At 41.3% G+C, this 21,755-nt stretch overlaps 1 protein-coding gene across 1 annotated transcript in view; it reads right to left on the bottom strand.

Moving 5' to 3' along the window:
- Window positions 1–457: 457 nt before the first annotated feature.
- SLC15A1 (solute carrier family 15 member 1) overlaps window positions 458–21,755 on the bottom strand; it is a 57,034-nt gene continuing 35,736 nt past the window's right edge. Inside the window, exons 11-23 of the mRNA XM_058744287.1 lie at window positions 21,093–21,182; window positions 18,980–19,024; window positions 18,788–18,820; window positions 18,615–18,703; window positions 18,032–18,113; window positions 16,093–16,212; window positions 14,496–14,642; window positions 13,592–13,641; window positions 4,452–4,559; window positions 4,227–4,338; window positions 3,540–3,683; window positions 2,460–2,567; window positions 458–1,539 (exon numbers count right to left, since the gene is read on the bottom strand). Coding sequence (XP_058600270.1) covers window positions 1,354–1,539; window positions 2,460–2,567; window positions 3,540–3,683; window positions 4,227–4,338; window positions 4,452–4,559; window positions 13,592–13,641; window positions 14,496–14,642; window positions 16,093–16,212; window positions 18,032–18,113; window positions 18,615–18,703; window positions 18,788–18,820; window positions 18,980–19,024; window positions 21,093–21,182 — 1,314 coding nt within the window. The 3' untranslated portion in view covers window positions 458–1,353. The remainder of the gene's footprint in view (window positions 1,540–2,459; window positions 2,568–3,539; window positions 3,684–4,226; window positions 4,339–4,451; window positions 4,560–13,591; window positions 13,642–14,495; window positions 14,643–16,092; window positions 16,213–18,031; window positions 18,114–18,614; window positions 18,704–18,787; window positions 18,821–18,979; window positions 19,025–21,092; window positions 21,183–21,755) is intronic.

Genomic DNA, 21,755 nt, shown 5'->3' with positions numbered 1-21,755 from the left:
GGATTCAGCCGGGGGTGGGGAAAGGGTGGTTAGAGAATACGTGTCTCAGGACCTGAGTTTTCTTCTGACCTGGAAATGAGAACTTGACGCTTTCCAGAAGAGGGTCATTGTTGGTTGGATTGGAGTGATCAGAGAGAAAGGAGATGTGTCATGAGAAGAAAAAGCCTCGTGGGCCTCAATTAAAGAAGGAGGACTTGATCCTAAGGGTCTTCAGCAAGGTTTGAGAGTCACATTATTTCTCACTCTGGGTTTTTGAGCCTCCCCTTCCTTCAGTGTCCGTCGTGCAATGATGAGCTTGTGCACCAAGCATCTTGGAAGCCTGGCCCAGGCCCTTCCTCCTAATCAATTACAGGGGCAAGTTCCAACATTCAGAGCTGTACACAAGTTTGTTTTTGTAGGAGTGACAAAGCAGAATTTTCTGGGTCTGATAACCTGAGATAAATACTTACAGGATGAATCAAGCACGAAGTCTTTATAACGCTCCACAAGAATTTTTGTTCCAGCAGAAAAATGCTTATGAGTATCAAGAAAAACAAGATGGTGCATAAATATGCATGTAGAAACCTCTATATCCCTGGGAAAAATAGGACTGGGAAGAAATAAACCTTATATTTCATGTTCCTGGAATTTATTGTATGTGGGCATTGCTTTTGTTCATACTTTTATCAACCTCTGATGATATTTTATTGAGTGCACATGACTTTTAGAATCAGGACCCATGTTAAGGATTTCTTATCCTACCCCCAGAACACACAGACACTTACTCTTAAGAACAGGAAGGTATTTCATACATTCCTGAAACTCCAAAAGTCATTACTGGCCTTTACCTGAGTGGTCTTTTGAGTCACACAAAATTTAAAGAGGTAGGGAATGGAAAAAACAAAACAAAAAACAAAAGGTAAAGTTATCAGTTAATACTAGCCGGTGCTTATTATATACCATTCTAAAGCCTGTAAATTCACTTTTTCACATTGGTTCCTGCCGCATCGAACAGTGTTTTCAAAGAGTGCTGGAATGCAAACAATATGGAACTTTGCCACCCTTTCAAAAAGTTTAGTCCAAAATAACTTCATTTATGTGGTAGAAAAGGAGTTAAAGGCAGGATATAGACTCATGGTTGTAGAAGTATATGTATGTGTGTATGTGTGCATGCTTTTAAATATGACTTTTCTTTAAAAAAAAAAAAAAAAAAAGACTTCTTCCAGACTTTTAGGTTCACCGCTGGCAGCTTTTAGAAAAGAGCTTTCTTGGTTCGCAATTCTGAAGTCTTCCCCATCAGAGTGTCCTGCCACCAGGGGACAGAAGCCAGGGCATGTTCCGGACCCAGTCCATCTTCCACTTGCTTCCTGACATTTACATCTGCGTCTGTGAGACGGGAGTCACCGTGGAATAGATATTTTCCAGGCTCTTTTTCTTGTCATCATCGTCAAACTGAGCCTCGATCTCTGCTGGATTGATGTAAGTATAGAAACGGGCCATGATGGCAAATATCACGCAGACAACCAGAAGCAAGGCCGCAAACAGAATGTACTCAGCCCACTTTAAAGGGATTGGAGTTGGAGCAAGAAAAAAAAAACAACAGAAACGATACAGGTTATGGTAAGGTACGCATCGGGAGCACATTTTCTTGCTATGTCTAGGTAAGAGGTGCTTTGTGATTAAATCGTTACGGACAATTGGCAGCTATTACCATAGATACAGAATGGCCCGCTTTGCTTGAGTGCCCAGGTATAAAGATAACATTTTTTTAGCAGCAGCTGGAGTGCAAAAATCAAGAGTTTGGGGAGATGAGAGAAAATTTCTGAAAAACCCGCGTTAAGGGACATAGCTGGCCCCTAGAAGGATGGGGGCCCAGAGAACACCACACAGTACCCTTGAGGGAAAAATAATGTGCTGAATTGTTCTAAGACCCCCACGTTATCTTTCGGCAGGATCTTGAGGTTATGAGCACACAGCATTAACGTATGCTCCGATGGGACCAGAGAGAGAAGTAGAGAAACAGACAGGGTAAGGGACGACCCCCTTATGAGGTACACATGCTGAAGTGTGGAAGGGAACGGTTTCAGTATCAGAAAAGCCCTCGTTTTATGTTAGCTGGAAAAATTACAATCGCCTTTAGAATGGCTCCACCTTTAGATATTATGAAGCTTTCTGGAAAATATGTGTGGCTTGGGGCCATTAAGCTGCATTCACAGAAGCTAGGAAAGATCTTTCCTTTGGCAGTAAATCACACTAGGATGTAGGTATGTTAACCCAACCTAGTTATTTTGGTTGTCACTTTCCAACTGTGCAACACCAAGGGTAAATATGGAGAATCAGCACACGCTCGGCCCAAAGACTGTTTGTTCATCACCCTCTCTGGCTGGTTTTATCCAATCATTACCCAATCATTAGAGTCATCATGACGACCAGTGACACATAAGACAGAGGCTCGTACGATCTCTTTGTCCACTCTGTACCTGTTCGCTGAACTGGCCTGCTCCTGCTACAATAAGCACAATGATGTTGCCGACAGCCACTGTCAACAGCCATCCCGCCTGAAGCACCGACTTCATGTTGGAGGGGGCCTGAGGAAACAAAACAAAGTGAATCCCGATCTAAGCTGCAGTCACAGAGCTGGAGAACACAACTTACTGATTCTTTAATTAGGCAGTTCACCCTAAAAATGCACACTGAGGGGGCGCCTGGGTGGCTCAGTCAGTTGAGCGTCCAGCTCTTGGTTTCAGCTCAGGTCATGATCCCACGGTTCGTGGGATCGAGCCCCATGTGGGGCCCTGCGTGGACAGCACAGAGCCTACTTGGGATTCCGTTTCCCTCTCCCTTTGCCCCTTCCCCCTCTAAAAAGTAAATAAATATTTTTAAAAATGCACATTGGGGTGCCTGGGGAGCTCATTCGGTCAGGCATCCAACTTTGGCTCAGGTCATGATCTTGTAGTCCTGTGAATTTGGGCCCTGTGTCGGGCTCTGTACTGACAGCTCAGAGCCGGGAGCCTGCTTCAGATTCTGTATCTCCCTCTCTCTCTCTGCCCCTCCCCTGCTCACACTCTGTCTCTCTCTCTCTCTCATAAATAAATAAATATTAAAAAAATAAATAAATAAAAGCTAGGCCTTAATCAGTGTGTTTACTGGTAGTTATGAAGACATCTCAACTGAGCCTTAATGATCTCAAAGACACGGACCTGGAAGTGAACGCCAGTAGGAATGGCTGACATCTTAGTTGTTTCAGAGTATAGGATTCGCTGCCTATCATGACCCTGGTCACGGTCATTAATACAGTTCTTCCCACATAGGACTCTAAATCTCTAGTATATGATATGGGAATTCAGCATCATATGATATATACCCCCAAGAAGCTAAACAGAGTCATAATACTATTCGACGACTTGGTCATCTCAAAAGCCTTGTTTGGTGGAATTTACCATAATGCTTTCTCGCATTTTCTGAACTATGAACGGAGAGCTTATTTAAATTAAGTCCCGGCAGCATTTTTTGAAGGCAGGAGCCTGGGGGAGGGATGGTAGAAACAGTGACCAAGAGACCTGAGAATATGAGAACTCCAATCCCGTGACAGAGAAAACCACTTCACCGCAGGTGATCAGGAAATACTGTGGGATCTGTAGAGCCATGTTAACTGTGTTGGGTGCAATATCTTCAAACATGTGCAATTCAGCACAGCCGTCACTCTAAACCAGTAAGGCAAAAAGTGAGAAGAAATTAAAATGGAGATTGCTTCTAAAATAAAAATTGTTCAAACAGGCAAATGGAGTCTGGACTTCTAGGATCATGTCATATGATTTGTCAAGCAAGTACACATTTTAAACGTAAATATGCAACAGTGCATTTTATGCTCGTGATGAAACGGCCTTGGTGAGATTTGAAAATCTGTTCACTGGTGTTTTTCTCTTAAATCAGAGAGCACATTGGAAGTCGGGTTTGTTTAAAATGTTGCCATCTCTTTGGACTAAAAGTTCATAAGTCCATGTAAATAGATTATGAAGCAGCAGCAAATACTAGCCAGCATGAACTTTTAGAGTTAATTGGTCTGTTTATTTTTACTCTAAAAAGGACAGTGAACTTAAGTCAATGCTAAGTTAAAGGATCAGTGGAGAACTGAATGAATTCTAAGCCCATTTAAAATACAGACACTAATATTACCCCAGTTAAACCATTAGCATGACCTAAGTGTTTGCGTAGAAGTTCTGATAACAACAGAATGAGTTACTGACCTTCCTTCTGATTACATAGGTATAGGCACTACCGAATTCCAGGTTGGATGATTGGAAATCATTCTTACACTGTGGTGGAGTCTGTTGTGTTGGGCTTAGCGTAAAGCTTTTTCTACAAAGAGAAAGAGTAACATAGGTAAACATTCCTGGTTTTAACAGCTTCGATGTGTTGTTTAAAGAAGACTCGAAACCCTTGAACTTTAGAGCACAGTGACCGGTACTTACACGCCCAAAGGAAAAAACTGATATTCGCTGGCATTGTGACTGGTGACGTTCACATACACTTTTCCATCCATTGTGATGTTGAAGCTGTCATCGAAACTATTTATAAATCTGAAACAGAAAACCATCTGTCTTGTGACTGGACTATGGGATACTTGGCTTTAGGTCATAGTTTGTGCACCTGAACTTGGGCTATGCTCTCTTTTGGAAGGAGTTTAAGATGTTTACAGATTTCTAGACTATAAAGGCAGAAAGAAGTGACCCTAGGTTGGTCCTTGTTCACCTGCTCATGAAAACACACCCCAAAGAATTTACCACAGTTCTCTCCCCACAGCTGTTCTAAGTACTTTATAACTAGGTACCATTTCTTTTCTTAAGTTTATTTATTTATTTTGGGGAGGGGGAATGATGAACGGGGGAGGGGCAGAGAGAGAGGGAGAAAGAGCATCCCAACCAGCCCCAACTTGGGGCTTGATGTTACAACTGTGAGATCATGACCTGAGCTGAAATCAAGAGTCGGACGCTTAATGGACTGAGTCCCCCGGGTGCCCCACTGGGAACTATTTTAATGGTATGTTAGGATATTAGTATGGATTGAAATAGGTGCCGAGCACCCTCTTCAAGAAGGCAGCCTGTCTCTATGTTCCTTGCTCAGAAGCTTTAGAGCTAAAGCAGTGAAGCCCATGTAAATGGTCCATGAAGAAGCATCAAATACCGGTCAGCGTGAAAAGTAGAAGTTGCCTGGTACCCTAACAGACAGTCTCCATCGGGGGCTTCTTTTTGGGGGGTGGGGATGGAAGGCCATTTCCTGTCCTTTACCTCTTAGAGCCTGAGCAGGGACAGGCTCCAGGGAGTGGAGAGGAAGAAGTGGGCCAGTTCAGCAACCAGAGACAGTTTTGGGGGAGCTCCCTTCAGGTCTGCAGGTCCTCGAGTGATGGTGACTGGCACCCCACTAGAAAACAGACAGGAGGGCAGCACCCACAGGACTTGCTGCTAGGTTCCAAGGCTTCCGGGTTCTGCAAAATCCCCTATGCCTAAGCTACACATGGAGCCAGTTGAGTTGTTTGCCTTCAAAGGACCATATAGATGGTGACAGTGTAGACAGATGATTAGATCCCATCCTTAAATGTTCCGGGCTGCAGAAAGACACTGATGCTCTTGTCCTACACAGGAGAGGAGGGTGCTGCCCCAAATAAGACCAGCTGATTTTTCCTACCAGATAGGTGAGTGAAAGCTTTCAGCAGGTTATCCAATTTAAAGAATGGGAAGTAATGAGATTATATACCTAAGTACTGTAGAGAACAATTTAACCTGTACATTCCTAAAACATATGGCCGAATTTCATCAGCTTTGTGGCAACAAGTAATGTTGGTCAAATTCTAGGTACTGGGAGAACATTTCTCTGAATTAAGCTCAGGTGCTGAAGTCCCTGGGCATTGGATTTGATGTAGTTTGACAGGTGCTTAACATAGAACACAGAATGTGACACCGGTCAGCAGGACCCTAGGTCCTAGGTAGACACCTAGGAGTGAAATGGCTGGGTCATATGGTCACTCTCTGTTTAACATTTTGAGGAACAGTTTTTCAAAGTGTCTGCATCATGTTGTCATTTTACATTTCCACCAGCACTGCTGAAGGATTCCGACTTGTCCACATCCTCACCAACACTTGTGATTGCCTTTTTCGTTGCTTTTGTTTTTGTTTTTGGCTAGAGCCCAGTGAGTGTGAAATGGTATCTCTGTGGTTTTGATTTGCATTGCCCTCATAATTAATGATGCTGAGCATCTCCTCCTCTGTTTTTAGGCTGTTTGTATATTTTCTTTGGAGAAACATCTCTCTAAAAATGTCCCATTTAGGGCAGGGGAGAGGGGAAATGGGTAATGGGCATTGAGGAGGGCGCTTGTTGGGATGAGCACTGGGTGTTCTATGTAAGCGACGAATCACCGGAATCTATGCCCCAAAACAAGAGCACACTGTATACATTGTGTGGTAGCTAACTTGACAATACATTATATATTAAAAAAAAGAGTCCCATTTAAAAATTGGGTTATTTGTGTTTTTACTCTTGACCTGTGAGAATTCTTTATATATTCAGAATCTCTCATCAAATATATGAATTGCAAATATTTTCTCTCATTCTATGGGTGTTTTACTTTCTTGATGATTTCATTGGTAGTAAAAAAAGCTTTCCATATGATGAAGCCCAAGTTACTATTTTTTTCTTTTGTTGCTTGTCCTTCTGACTTCATATCCAGGAAACCACTGCCTAACCTAAGGTCACAAAGATTTATTTTCAATTTTTGTACCACCAGTAAATAAAAATGCTTGCAAAATATTGGGCTTTTTACTTTGCTCGTTCTTTTAATATATTTTAAAATTATTTATTAATTTGGTATAATAATTTATGTATATACTTAATAACAGATACCATATTCATACATTTTGGGTATATGTTCAAAATATTTTTATTGGATGTGATAAAAGTTTTGAAGCCTACCTCTCTAGGGAAACTTTGCACATGGGGACAAAAATACATGTATGAATGTGAATTATGGCTGTTTGGAAAAATGGCAGTAACCTAAATTTCCTTAAAGAAGAGAATGGGTAAATAAATTATGCAGTGGAATTTTATATAGTGGTTTAAGTGAGTGGAGATAAGGGATACATATAGCCATATGGTTAAATATTAAAATACTATTTTATAATATTATAGAACATAAGCAGGAAAATAACATATTAAGTTTAAAAAGGCTCAAAAACATTACTTGTAAATATGTACATATATAGCAATATGTAATGCTAAAAAATTCATGAGAAAGATCCATATCAAATTCTCAACCAACTTTTGAACAAAGCATCATTACTTCATGTAAAGGACTCTTTGAAGGTAGTCCAGGTATGTATTGCAACTAACTTACTGATACCACATAATTAAAAGGATTCCATTTTAATTATGTATTCTTTTGGTGTATTCTTTCTTTAATTCATGCATTACTCAGAAATCTGACCTCCCGAAATTCTTGGAGTTGTCCTATTTATCAGTTTCTGACATTAGTTTTTCAGAACTTCCCTTTTTAATGGGTTGTCTCCTAGACAATGCTGAAATAGCAAATCCTTTGATCCACTAAGGATTTAATGTTGCCAGTGAAAAGAAAACAAGTTCCTGGCTTCTCTTTTTACCACCCTGGGTGGGTTGGTGGGGTAAAATGTTGCTGGTTTTATGTATCTCCATAAAGACGATTTAAAGAAAGAGAAAAAGAATGAAGCTTTAGCATAGCACCAGAATGAGAAAGGACACCACGATTTAAACTGTTCAAAGTTTCCAAAGTTAGGAGACATTTTTGAAGAAATGAAAATGATGATTCTGAGGCACAAAGGAAATACCAGAGGCACTTCCAGCTCAGACGAAATATGAAGATCAGGAAAGGGCCAAGTGACCATCATCAGAAGATTTCCTTCCGGGTTTGCTAGGACAGTTGTGTGTATGTGCATGCGTGAGGGATGGAGGAACGATCTAGAAGACACAAAAGAAGATGTCATGGACTTAACTATGTCTCCCTGCCCCCTCTCTCCAATTCACATGTTGAGGTCCTAACCCTCAGTACCTCAGAATGTGACCGTATTTGGAGACTGGGTCTTTCAAGAGGTAAAATGAGGTCATTAGGGTGGGCCTTAATCCAAGATCACTGGTGTCCTTTTAAGAAGAGGCAATTAGGATACAGACCCACAAAAGAAAGACCATATGAAGACACAGAGAGAAGATGGCCATCTCTAAGCCAAGGGGAGAGGCCTCAGAGAAAACCAGCCCTGCCAATGCTTTGATATTGGACTTCCAGCCTCCAGAACTATGAGGAAATAATTTTCTGTTGTTTAAGCCTTCCAGCCTGTGGTACTTTGTTATGGCAGCCTTAGCAAACTCATACAGAAGAGAACAAAGAAAGAGAGGAAGAGCCAAAGATCGAAAGGGCCTAGGGCTGGCTACTACCCACATGCAGTTACACTGCAGAGAAACCTGAGCACACCAAGGAGAAAGAAGATACGGCTTGGTGAAACGAAATTAAATCAACTACAGAGAGTGGCAGACGCTGTCTGTCTGTCTGTCTATCTATCTATCGTGAGTACAGTTAAGTGCTAGATGCCAACAGAGATAAGATTCTAGAGTTCTGGGAAGACAATGGCGGCTAACCTGTGACCAAGTGTGAGAACAGAAAAGCACTCCCAGGCAAGCAGGGACTCGCAATTTACCTCACAGCTTTTCTTGGTCAGATATTTGAGCACGGTCTTAGCAAAACAAGAAAGGTGTCCAAGAAAGATGATACGGAGTTCAAGAAAGAAAGGCGCTAACCTGGGCAAACAGACAATTCTAGGAGGACAGCGGCATCTCAGGACTACAGAGCAAATGCCCTAGTTAGATGAAAGAGCATGCTCGAGAGTTGGTTCTCAAAGAGGAAAGTGAATTCCCTTGATCCAATCCCTGGAGATAAAGGTTTATCCTTTTGTCAACAAGAGGCCAAGTGAGTTACAGGAAAAAACAAAGGTTGTGCAGGAAAACCTTAGTTTAAAATTAAAGCAGTCAGGGGCACCTGGGTGTCTCAGTCAGTTGAGTGTCTGACTTCAGCTCCGGTCATGATCTCACAGTTTGTGAGTTCGAGCCCCACATCAGGCTCTCTGTCAGCACAGAGCCTGCTTCAGATCCTCTGTCCCCCTCCCTCCCTGCCCCTTCCCACGCTCTCTCTCTCTCTCTCAAAAATAAACATTAAAAAAAAAAAGAATTAAAATTAAAACAATCAAGATGTAGTACCACCGAACAATTCAAGGTATATAACAGAATATTCCAATTAATCTTGACATTCAGAACGTTTGCATTTGAGGACATATTTTTTTTTTTTAACGTTTATTCATTTTAGAGACAGAGAGAGACAGAGCATGAATGGGGGAAGGTCAGAGAGAGAGGAAGACACAGAATCTGAAACAGGCTCTAGGCTCTGAGCTGTCAGCACAGAGCCCGATGCGGGGCTTGAACTCACGGACCGCGAGATTATGACCTGAGCCAAAGTCGGTTGCCCAACCGACTGAGCCACCCAGGCGCCCCGAGGATATATTTTCAAGGATATAAAGTTACGTTTCCTTCTCTTTCAGACTTCTATTACATTGTGGCTAATATTTATATAGTCAACCTGGAAACCCTGTATATTAATCTATTTTTAGAATTGACCTAGCACATGGAATACACGCAATGATAAATATTACAAATATTAACGATGTGAAATAAACCAGAGGTAAGGAGACATGAAAAGTTAATTCCATTTCTTTACCATTTCTATTAGATAATTAATAGTCATCATACTAATCATATTACCTTTTCCCTCCATTAGTTCATGTTTTAGTGGTAACTGGTAAAAACAAAAATCCAAAATTGTTAATGTGTGGCCACAAGGAAACAGGGATTGGTGGTAGGAGTTCAGCCAAATAGGAGACCTACTCTCATTTCTCCCCCAACTTATTCTTATTTTTCCATCTTACTTAAAAAGCGTATTTACAGAAAGTTGGCTTTTTGGTGTACAGTTCTATGAATTTTTTTTTAACATTCATTTATTTTTGAGACAGAGAGAGACAGAGCATGAACAGGGGAGGGGCAGAGAGAGAGGGAGACACAGAATCTGAAACGGGGTCCAGGCTCTGAGCTGTCAGCACAGAGCCCGACGCGGGGCTTGAACTTACGGACCATGAGATCATGACCTAAGCCGAAGTCAGATGCTTAACCGACTGAGCCACCCAGGCACCCCCAGTTCTATGAATTTTAACACATGTCTAGATTCATATAAATACCACTACAACCAGAATACAGACCAGTTCCCCAAATCTCCCTCGCGCTGCCCATAGCCAAACCTCTCCTCCACTCCCAACCACTGATCTGTTTCCACATCCTTATAATTGTTTTGACCATTGCCAGAATGCCATGTGAATGGAATTATATAGTACGCATCTAACTTTTTTGAGATCGGCTTCCTTCATGGCATGATGCATTTGACATTCATTTATATTATTGTATATGTCAATAGTTTGTTCCTTTTTTGAGTAATATTCTTTTATGTGGATGTACTATAGTCTATTGTCTGTTTATCCATTACCCACTGAAGGTCATTTGGGTGACTTCCAGTCTTTGGTGATTATGATTAGAGGTTCTATGAACATTTGTGTATAAGTTTTTATGTGAACGTAAGTTTGCATATATTTTTAATTAAGATATTTTTAAAATTTAAATTATTTTTAATTTGAGAGAGAGAAAGAGCACAAGAGCACAAGCAGAAGAGGGGCAGAGGGAGGGGGAGAGAGAGAGAAAGAGAAAAAGAGAGAGAGAGAGAGAGAGAGAGAGAGAGAGAGAGAGAGAATCTTAAGCAGGCACCATGCTCGGCTCAGAGCCTGTTGCAGGGCTCAATCCCATGAACCTGGGATCATGACCTGAACCAAAATCAAGAGTCAGATGCTCAACTGACTGAGCCACCCTGGTGCCCCAAGTTTGCATTTCTTTAGGATAAATATCTGAGAATGGATGGCTGGGTTGTATGGTAAGTATACATTTGACTTTATAAGAAACTGCCTCACTGTTTTTCAACAAAGCATGGTTACTCTGTCTCCTCACCAGCATTTGGTATTATCAGTTAAAAAAAGATTATTAGAGCCGTCTAATAGGTATGTCATGCAACTCACTGTGGTTTTAATTTTAATTTTTTTAATGGCCAATGATGTTGAACATCTTTTCACATGTTTATTTGCAATGGATATATCTTCTCTGTTGTAAAGTCAAAATCTTTTGCTGTTTTTTAACTGGGTTATTTTCTTATTATTGAGTTTAGAGAGTACTTTATATATTCTGGATACAAATACTTAGATATATGATTTGTAAATATTTTACGCCAGAATGTAGCTTACCTTTTCATTCTCTTCACAGTGAGATTTACAGAACAAAGGGTTTTAGTTTGGATGAACTCTAATTTACCTATGTCTATATATCTATATTAAAATGAAATATTATTCAGCCATTAAAAAGAAGGCACTCCTGCCATTGTGACAACATGGATGAACCTAGAAACATCATGCCAAGTGAAACGAGCCAGACAGAAAAAGACAAATACTGCATTGCATCACATATATATGGAATCTTAAAAAAAAAAAAAAAAGTTGAACTCATAGAAGCAGAGGGTAGAATGAATGGTGGTCGCCAGGGACTGGGGGTGGGGAACAGGGACACGTTGGGTTAAAGAGCACAAACTTAGTTCCAAGAGGAATAAGTTTCGAGGTTCTAATGTACAAATGGGGACTATAATTTGTAACACCATATTGTATACTTCAAGTGCACTGATTAGATCTTAAGCATTCTTACCACACACACAAAAGGTAACTAAGGTGATTGTGTTGATTTGATTGTAGTAAATACTTCACAATGTATACATATATTGAATCATCATGTTGAATGCTTTAAATGTATACGATTTTATTTGTCATTTTATACCTCAATAAAAGTGGAAAAAGTCATAGAAAAATACTGCTATGATTTTGATAGGAATTGCACTAAACCGAGGGGCCAGTTTGGGGAGAATTGACATTGTCACTATATTAAGTCTTCTTTTCTTTTAACTTTTATTTCTTAAATTTATTTTTATTATTTTATTTTTTTAAAAGCCTTTTAAAGTTTACTTATTTTTGTGAGACTGCGAGCGGGGGAGGGACAGAGAGAGAGGGAGACACAGAATCCAAAGCAGGCTCCATCCAGGCTCTAAGCTGTCAGCACAGAGCCCAACACGGGGCTCAAACTAACCAACTGAACTGCAAAGATCATGATCTGAGCTGAAGTTGGACACTCAATCAACTGAGTGAACCAGGCCCCCCTTTTTTCTAACTTAAAAAAATTATTTTATTCATTCATTCATTCATTCATTCATTCATTTATATTTTAGAGAGAGGGCTTGTGTGCACACGTGCACAAGCAGGGAGGGGCAGAGGGAAAGGGAAAGAGAATCTCAAGCAGGCTCCATCCTCAGCACAACGCCCAATGCGGGGCTCAGTACCACAACCCTGAGATCATGACCTGAACCAAAATCGAGAATCGGTCACTCAATCGACAGAGCCAACTTGGTACCCCTATATTAAGTCTTCTAATCCATGAATCCAGCATATCTCTCCATTTATTTCACTCACTCTTAGTTTCTTTCATAAGCCTTTTGTAGTTTTAGTTCTCAAATCTTGTATATGGCAATAGTCAAAAAAATGATAAAGATGTGGGAACAGATCAGTGGTTGCCTTGGGCTAGGAGTGGAGGAGAGGTTTGGCTATCGGCAGCACGAGGGAGATTTGGGGAACTGGTCTGTATTCTGGTTGTAATGGTGTTTATATGAATCTAGACCTGTGTTAAAATGCATAGAACTGTACAGCATGTTTTATTAGATTTGCAACTAGTATTTTATCTTTTTTTGGAGCTATTGCATAGTTTTAGAGTTTCAGTTTCCAATCATTACTGGCATATAGAAATGTGATGCTTTGTTGTGTTGCCCTTGTATTTTGTGCCATTTCTACACTTGTTCCTAAACTCACTTACTGATTCTATGAGCTTTTTTGGTAGTCTTTGGGACATTCTGTGCAGATACTTATGTCATCTGTGAGTAGGAATAGTTTATTTCTTCCTTTCCAGTCAAGATGCTTCTTTTTCTAGTCTCATTGCACTGGTGTCTAGAAGGATACTGAACAGGAGTGGAGAGTGCGGATGATCTTACGGGAAGAGCATTCAGACTTTCACCGTTAAGTGTAACGATAGCTTCGGTTTTTTAGATGTCCTTTTTCAGAGTAAGGAAGTTCTCTTCAACTACTAGTTTGTTGAAGTTGTTTTTTTTTTTTTTTAAATCATGAATGGACACTGAAGTTTATTAAATGCTTTTTCTGCATCCATTGATATGATGATATGGATTTTTTTCTTTATTCAGATGACAGTTTATCTTGATTGATTTTTTTTTTTTTTGAATATTGAACCAGCCTTACATTCTTTGGATAAATTCCCATACTCTCCTTGTTACAGCTGGATTTTATTATGGGAATCATCACTTCCATAAGAAGCTGATAAAACTTAAGTTTTAAAGAAATATACATACCTGATGCCATTTTCTCCTTTTTCTGGCTTCTGGTTAAGGCCATCCTTTACCTGAGAAAGAAAGCATTTTCAAATCTTATCCACTTGAATAAGTTCAGATTACCATTTCAGCCTTTGAGAAGGAGAATGACGTTGACATATATCCTAGGAGCCACGGGCATAATGATTATATGTGCAGGGCTCCAACCTTTGGCCTTGGTTTTCTTTAAGGTTAACATGAGCCTCCACAATTTTTGATGCTTGCTTTCTGGAGGTTCCACAGAACCCTACTGTCCAAGAATTTGGAATGAGTCACTCAAGAACTCCCTAATAAAACACATGACCAAGAAGTCTTAATTCCATATTGCAGTTTTATAGAAGGTCACCTAAATTTACCTTATAGAATACCCACAACTCCTTCACTTGGTTCAACTATACCTTCATAGTTTCTTTATATGTGGATTGGCTTATAAGAACTTGTGTTTTGTCATGAAATATTTTGTGTATATTTTTATTGCTTTTACCTGATATATTTACTACATTTTTAAGGGACTGCTTTAATTTTCCAATTACTCAGTGTGAATTTTATAACCAATACAATTAAAGATATATTTAAAATTTTATCTCAAAAAGTTGCTAAGAATGCATATATGTATTCTGTGTGACTTGTATGCACTCGCCCCCCCCCCACTATATCATGCCCCAAAGTTCTTTTTAAACATTTTAATTAATATTAATCCTTCCCATCTATCACTCAAACTTTTATTGGAAGTCAAATGACTTGTACCCTTGAAGAAGGAAGACTTGAAGATGATCTTATATAATTATAATTATACTACATGGGGTAAAAGAAAGTCACACCATTCACAGGCTGTTTCCAACATCACAAATAGTAAAGAATCAGCTGTAGGTGTCTAACTACTTACCACGCGGTAGTTATTGGGGGCCCACACTAGCAGGGTATGGCGATGGCCCTGCTCAAACTTATGAGTTACTGGAGTGATGGGTAATCCAGTAGAAGTGATGTTTATACTTGTCAGTTTGTCTACATCAAACGTCATAAATTCATTTGTCTATAACGGGAGAAAAGGAGTCAAAGTTAATACCATAGCATCTTATTCTGTACTGTCACGCAGAATAACCGCACACTGCCATGGCATATCATTTGACATCCCCAGTTGACGTTCATACACATCAAAAAAATGCCTTGAGGGGCGGGGCGGGGGTGCTTGGCTAGTTCTGTCAGTAGAGCATGTGACTCTTAATCTCAGGTGAGTTCAAGCTCCACATTGGACACAGAAGCTACTTAGAAAGAAAGAAAGAAAGAAAGAAAGAAAGAAAGAAAGAAAGAAAGAAAGAAAGAAAGAAAGAAAGAAAGAAAGAAAGAAAGAAAGAAAGAAAAGAAAAGAAGGAAGGAAGGAAGGAAGGAAGGAAGGAAGGAAGGAAGGAAGGAAGGAAGGAAGAAAGAAAGAAAGAAAGAAAGAAAGAAAGAAAGAAAGAAAGAAAGAAAGAAAGAGGGAGGGAGGAAAGAAGAAAGGAATGAAGAAAGAGAGAGAGAGGGAGGGAGGGAGGGAGGGAGGGAGGAAGGAAGAAAGAAAAGCCTTGCAGAAGCTGGCATTGGTTTGTCTCAGCCTCCCACCCACTCTTTTGAACTCTGTCATGAACTTCTTTAGTGTTACACAATAATTATACTTTTTGTACAGCATTTTACTATTATTTCATTTTATGAAAATAAATGTTCTGGAAATCATTTCTACCATTGGTCAAAGAGTAGTTTTAGGGGAAAAGCCATAACCCTGGTGACAATCAGTACTGGGCTGCTCTGAGCACTCAGAAGTCAAATTTTCTTTTTTCTTCGAGATTGTCAGTTTCATAAGCTATAAGGGAGCGGTTCTCAACCGTGGCTGAACAGGAGTGAGACCAGTTAAATCAAAATCTATGAGGTATCAGAATTTTCAAAGCTCTCTAGGCGATTCCAGTATGGACCCAAGGATGAGAACCTCTAATTGAGACCAGCGACCATCCAGATTAGGGTTTTCCAACCTTGGCACTATTGACATTTGAGGCCAGATAATTCTTTGTTGTGGGACTGTGTGTCAGCATCTCTGGCTTCTTACATATGAAATGCCAAGAGCACACTCTCAGTTGTGCCAATGAAAAATGTTTCCAGAAATTACTAAATGTCCCCTTTGGGGGAAAAATAGCCCCTAGTAGAGAACCATTGCCAGATCCTTGCTGTTTAAAATGTGGATACATGCACGAGAGAGCATGTTAAAAATGCAGCATTTCAGACCTACTAATTAAGACTCTGCATTTCATAAGCTCCCCAGGTGATTCACATGTACATTAAAGTTTGAGGCACACTGGTCTGGAGTGAGGCCAAAATGAGACCAAGATAACAAGACATTTTACTTCTGGACTTGTTGTAGGAATTACATAAGGGTCAAGAAGATCAGTTTTTTCAAATCCTATTGTAATTCAGGTCAGAAGATAAAAAAGGAAGTTAAGTTCCCTTCTACTTACTTGGGACATTTGGTCAAGTGTCACTGCGCTTCCAGGAAAATATACAGTCATGTTATCATTTCCTATATTCAGTACTTTAATCTGGACTTCGTTTTGTTTGGGGAAGACTGGAAGAGTTTTCTGAGCAAAATAAAAGAAGATTAGCAGCGATGTCTCCATGCATATTGAAGATAAGCTTGTCCTAGCACGACAGTCACCATCCCCCCACCCCCACCCCTGCTACAGCACAGAAAGCCGCACCGGCTGAGATACAAAACTCCCCTGTGAAGTCTTCAGTTGTTCACCTCATGGCACCCACAGAAAATGATGCTTGTACAAAACATGGAAGAAATCACAAAGAGGCTGCTCTGGGTCTTACCTAGCCACCTCCAAGTCAAAGGATACCAGGTTATGAAGACTGCTATCTGAGGAGGTCAGAGTAACCACAGCCCAAGTGAATGTTTATCTTGTTGTGACACGTAAGATCTACTCTCCTGGAGGCCACCATCATCCCCTCTAACTTTGGGAGCCTGGACCACAGCCCTGACACTGCTCTCGACATCCTTCCGTAGGTATCCTATGCCCTCCTGCCTCCACACGTTCCTTCAGGGCTTCTGCCTTTTCCCTGTAGTGCTCTCTCTCAAATCCTGGCGTCCCAGGAGCAATCCTTTCTACTCTAGTCTAGAAGCCTACACTAGTCCCACAGTTCATTTTGCACAAAGCTAGCTATGTTCCAGAGCAAGTGAGTACACGCACGTTCACAGGAACACGACGCATGGTAGCCAAAACATGAAAGCAATGCAAATGTCCACTGACGGACGAATGGATAAACAAAACGTGGTCCATCCAACAGTGGACTATGATTCTACTTTACCAAAGAAGGAGATTCTGACACCTGCTACCGCATGGAAGAAGCTTGGGGACATTATGCTTGGTGAAACAAGCCACCCAGCAAAGAACACTTGGTGTATGAATACACTTAGATGAGGTACCAAGAGTGCACGAACTCATAGAGACAGTAAGTGGGATGGTGGTTGCCAGGGGCTGGGGGAGGGGAGATGGGGAGCTGTTTTTAATGGGCCCAGAGCTTTAGTGTTGCAAGATGAAAAGCATTCTGGAGATTGATTGCACGACGCTGTGAATGTATTTAACATGACTGGACTGTATACTTAGAAATGGTTAAGATGGTGAATTTTTTAATGTATGTTTTATCACAATTCCAAATTTTAAAAAAATTTAAAAAGAGAGAATGAGGGAGGGAGGGAGAGATAAAGACAGAAACAGAGAGAGACAGACAGAGAGAGAGACACACAGAGACAGAGGGGAGGAGACAGACCGAGACAGAGAAAGGAGGAGGGGAGAGAGGTGGGAGGAGAGTGTTTACCTCCTGTTTTACACACTACGTAACGCCCGTTTCCGGGGCCTGGTCTCAAACTAACAGCACTAGAAACCTGGTTTAGTGCCCCTGTGGGTCCAACAGACTGAGTGTGGACTGGAGTGGGGACTAACATCACTAGAAACTTGAGATTACAGAGGCGTCTTCCCAAAGACAATTTACATATTTTCAAAGTGCTTCTTGTTTGTTGAGTAATGAACTTCTAACCAGACTTCCTAGGAGTTCAGATTGCGAAAAACAAGTTCCATGAACTCCCGCTCCCCTTACATAAACCGTGTCAGTGGAAACCCCCCGTGTCACCGCCATGCATACTTCTCAAGTGAAGCACACCCATCTGACTCTACTGCAGGCTGCCCCCTTCACAGTGATGAGAACCTGTAGTGCGCACTGCCTGAAAAGGACCATTTTGCCCCTGCAACACATCCACATTTTCTCTGGCTCCAGGACAGTCTGTCGGCAGAGACCCTGGCCTCCCCTGATCCCCACAGCCCCGGAGAAAGAAGCCTTCCGAACGTTCCACCTGACCCGCAGGAAAAGCCACTGGGGGACCAGAGGGCAACTCACATCAATTTCCACTTGCACAATTGCCGCCACCACGAAAGCCATGGAAGCCAGGAACATTCCAACTGTCATCTTCTTCAAAGAGCTGAGACGTAAGTAAGAGTGACTCTCAACAAGCCTCAGACACAAGCGAGCTAATGATAACATTCTTTTCCCGCCATCCACCCAAACAAAACTAACTTCCCTGTGAAATACTGTTCAAAAGTATCTCTTCCTCTCTTATTTCTGATTGAGATGAGGAAGGATATATATAACGCAGCTTATTTGCATTTTCACATTTAATTTCTAGAAACTGTGGCTTAGGCGATACGTTGGATGACAGTTAACATTTCTATCATCTACATACATGAAAGCTTTAACTAGAAGCTTTTCAGGCTGCCTTTTACAGCACTTTTATGTTAAGGGCAAATTTCCAGAAACATCAGAACAGAGACCTCTCATTCAAATATAACTCTTTAAAAACCCCATCATATAGGTGGTGTGCTGGGAGGGGAGACATTCTTTCCAGCTGATGGAGTGCGGTCTATTTGCAAAGCCCTGGGACTGACAGGGCCTCACCCCCACCCCCAACCTGCCGAGAACCTACGTGAAATTGAAGCCACATTTTGCAATCAGAGGATATATCACGGCATCCACAATGGGGACCATGATGACGATCAAGATGGCGTTCACGGTCTGTGGGTGGAGTGGAGAGGAACCATTAGCTGTTGTCTCAAAGGTACTTTGATCTCAGAAAGCAACTTAAACATCTTCTCCTACCTGCATCTGGTCCGGCTGAATTTCAAGAAGTCCCTGAAAAGAGCGGGGGGAGATTCTCACTGATCAGTTCCCAGAGGTGATCAGTTGGGGAGGTTGAAGAATGTCGTGACAGGGAAGGGAAAGAGGGTGAAGGGACTAAAACAGAGGAGCGGTGACCAGGGGAGGGAGAATAGCTGGACATCCCGAACTTACAATTTTCCCACTCATAGCTGTGGCTTGCAGCGTCCACCTGGAGCCCTAAAAATGAATATGTTCACTGCATCATTTGGGAACATGAGTTTTAAACGTTTTACAAGTCAATGTTGCGTCTCTTCCAGAGCAGGAAGGAGGTCTGAAATGTTATGGGATTTAAATGTTATGGGATTTAAACCTCAAGTTTATCTTCCAGCTCCATTGTCACGCTGGGTAAAACCAAACAACTTGCATTTCTGCTGCACAGGTTAACACAACATATAGTTCTCAAGCCCAGGGAAGAATCTAGAAAGCGCTCTTCTGAGAGACAGCCATCCTTAGGAAATACAAAGACACAGGCTGGGGCCTGTTGGAAAGCATGGCATCACCTATAAGGTGGAGGCAGCTATGTACACGTAAGATATTCTACATTCACTGGCATCACAGTTTCAAGAACATCTTTTTTTTTTTTTTAAGTTTATTTATTTATTTTGGGAGATAGAGGGAAAGCGAGCATGAGTGGGTGAGGGGGAGAGAGAGAGAACCCCAAGCGAGCTCTGCATTGTCAGTGCAGAGCCCAATGTGGGGCTCAATTCCACGAATCACAATATCATGACCTGAACAGAAACCAAGAGTGAGACACTTAACTGACTGAGCCACCAGGCGCTCCAAGAACATCATTATTGTTAAGAGCCATGTTTGACAGTCTAGATTGTCCTGAAGTAGAAATCCACCAACAGAGTGATGGTTCAGGGGCGCCTGGGTGGCTCAGTTGGTTAGGGATCCAACTCTTGATTTTGGCTCAGGTCATGATCTCATGGTTTGTGTGATCGAGCCCCACCTTGGGCTCCATGCTGACGGCACAGAGCCTGCTTGGGATTCTCTCTCTCCCTCTCTCTCTCTGCCCCTTCCCCTTGCCCCCCCCTTCAAATAAATAAATAAACATTTTAAAAAAGACTGATGGATTTAACCCTGCAGCCTAGTTACATTCAACTTATTTTATATAAAGAGGATTCAGAGCTGTATACAGGTACATGTGATTATTTCCATGGAGGACTGAACACATAAAGTTTTCAATCTGTCAACTCCGTTTAGAAGGCATTATGGAAAGTCAAGAAGTACACCACTGCTTGAGCTCTTAAGAGATGTCAGGCACGGATCACTTTATGCACAGTCTCTAATTTGATCCGCACAGCCTTGCCATGGGCGATTACCCTTCCAGGAGCATTACAGAATCCGCCCCCCGCCCCAGTCATACAGCTAGAAGGTGATGAGTGTACTTCTAGAGCAAATCTGATTCCTATTCAGCTGGTTCCTATTCAACACGCAAAGCTGCCTCCCTGTGCTTAAGATGCTGGTCTAAATCCCATATTTACAACTAAGGAGATTAATGTGTTCACTCAAATTTTTTCCAAGAGTTGTTTTGTCCTTCTAATAACCCTTCCTGTACAATAAAAGGACCTGCGTTTATAATTTTTTTTAAAGCTGCAGTTTCTAGAAGAAACACTATCTCATTACTCTGGCAACGGAGTATTCACGCATTGAGTTGTTTAACCCAAATCTGAACACTTCCTAGGCACATGTCTTCCGGTTGCGGGAGCAAGAGGAGGGTGACAAGGCACTGATCTGGGTTTGAGTTCCTTGCTCTGGTCAGAATGACTTAGGTAGTCATTTCACATCCTTGGATGGTACTTCTAGCTCAAGCATTCCATTTTAGAGCAGAAGGTATCAAGGCCTTTTTCAGCTTAAATGTTCTGTGGATCCCATAAAAGGCAATACTGTACATCCTCTGAGCACACTGTATCAGTAGAAAAGCTCTTTATTCTTGGTTTAACTGGTAAGAGTCCTAGATACTTTGATCAAGTCTTTCCCAAGGCTCTGTAAGCTGACCACACCTGATTTTCTTCATTGTTTTGCAACAGAAATGTGGATAGAACCATCTAGAGTTGTGTTGTTGTTTTTTTTTTAAAGAAACTCAGTGTGATCTAACACTTAGTAAATAAACGAAGTATAAAAAAGAAACTGGAAGAAAACGTTTTTAGAAGCTAAATACTAAGTACTGCCCCGTCCATGGTAGTCCCCAAGGAATTTTGCTAAATAAAGATGTAAAGAAACACACACAGCTTTACATTACCTGCTGGTCAAACAAGGCCCAGAACATTGGGAGCGGGATATACAGGAACATCACCCTCGTAACCATCTTAATTTGAGAGATGAGCCTCTCCTGTGGATGAAATGGGGAAGGATGAATCAGTGTCATTCACAGCTGTCAGCAGTGTTGTTTCAGTATAGACATGTGCAACCAGAGACAAGCGGGGAGGTGACTAATTGTTCCAAAGAATCCTCCCTCAAATTTTTTTAGAAAACCCAGAATTCCTCAGCTATTTAAAATGAGTGCGAATGTCAGTTTAAAAGGCATCTTACTAGGGGCACCTGGGTGGCTCAGTCGGATAAGCGTCCAACTAGACTTCAGCTCAGGTCATGATCTCACAGTTTGTGAGTTCGAGCCCCGCATCCATGCGCTGACAGCATGGAGCCTGCTTGGGATTCTGTCTTCCTCTCTCTGTGCCCCTCCCCCACTTGCTCTCTCTCTCTCTCTCAAAATAAATAAAAATAAACTATTAAATAAATAAATAAATAAATAAATAAATAAAAGGCATAGTACTAGAATTTAAATGTAATTCCAATAAATGTAATCCCACCACCACTGTTCACTGATTCTTCTGTTTTCACACTGGTTACGTGACCACAATCACGCATAATTAATAACCGATTCTACCAAATGAAAACCTATGAA

This window comes from Neofelis nebulosa, chromosome 1, assembly GCF_028018385.1.
Source record: "Neofelis nebulosa isolate mNeoNeb1 chromosome 1, mNeoNeb1.pri, whole genome shotgun sequence".
Lineage (NCBI taxonomy): Eukaryota > Metazoa > Chordata > Mammalia > Carnivora > Felidae > Neofelis > Neofelis nebulosa.
The sequence above is the reverse complement of the archived record's forward strand: the minus strand, read 5'-3'. Positions and strand labels throughout refer to the sequence as shown.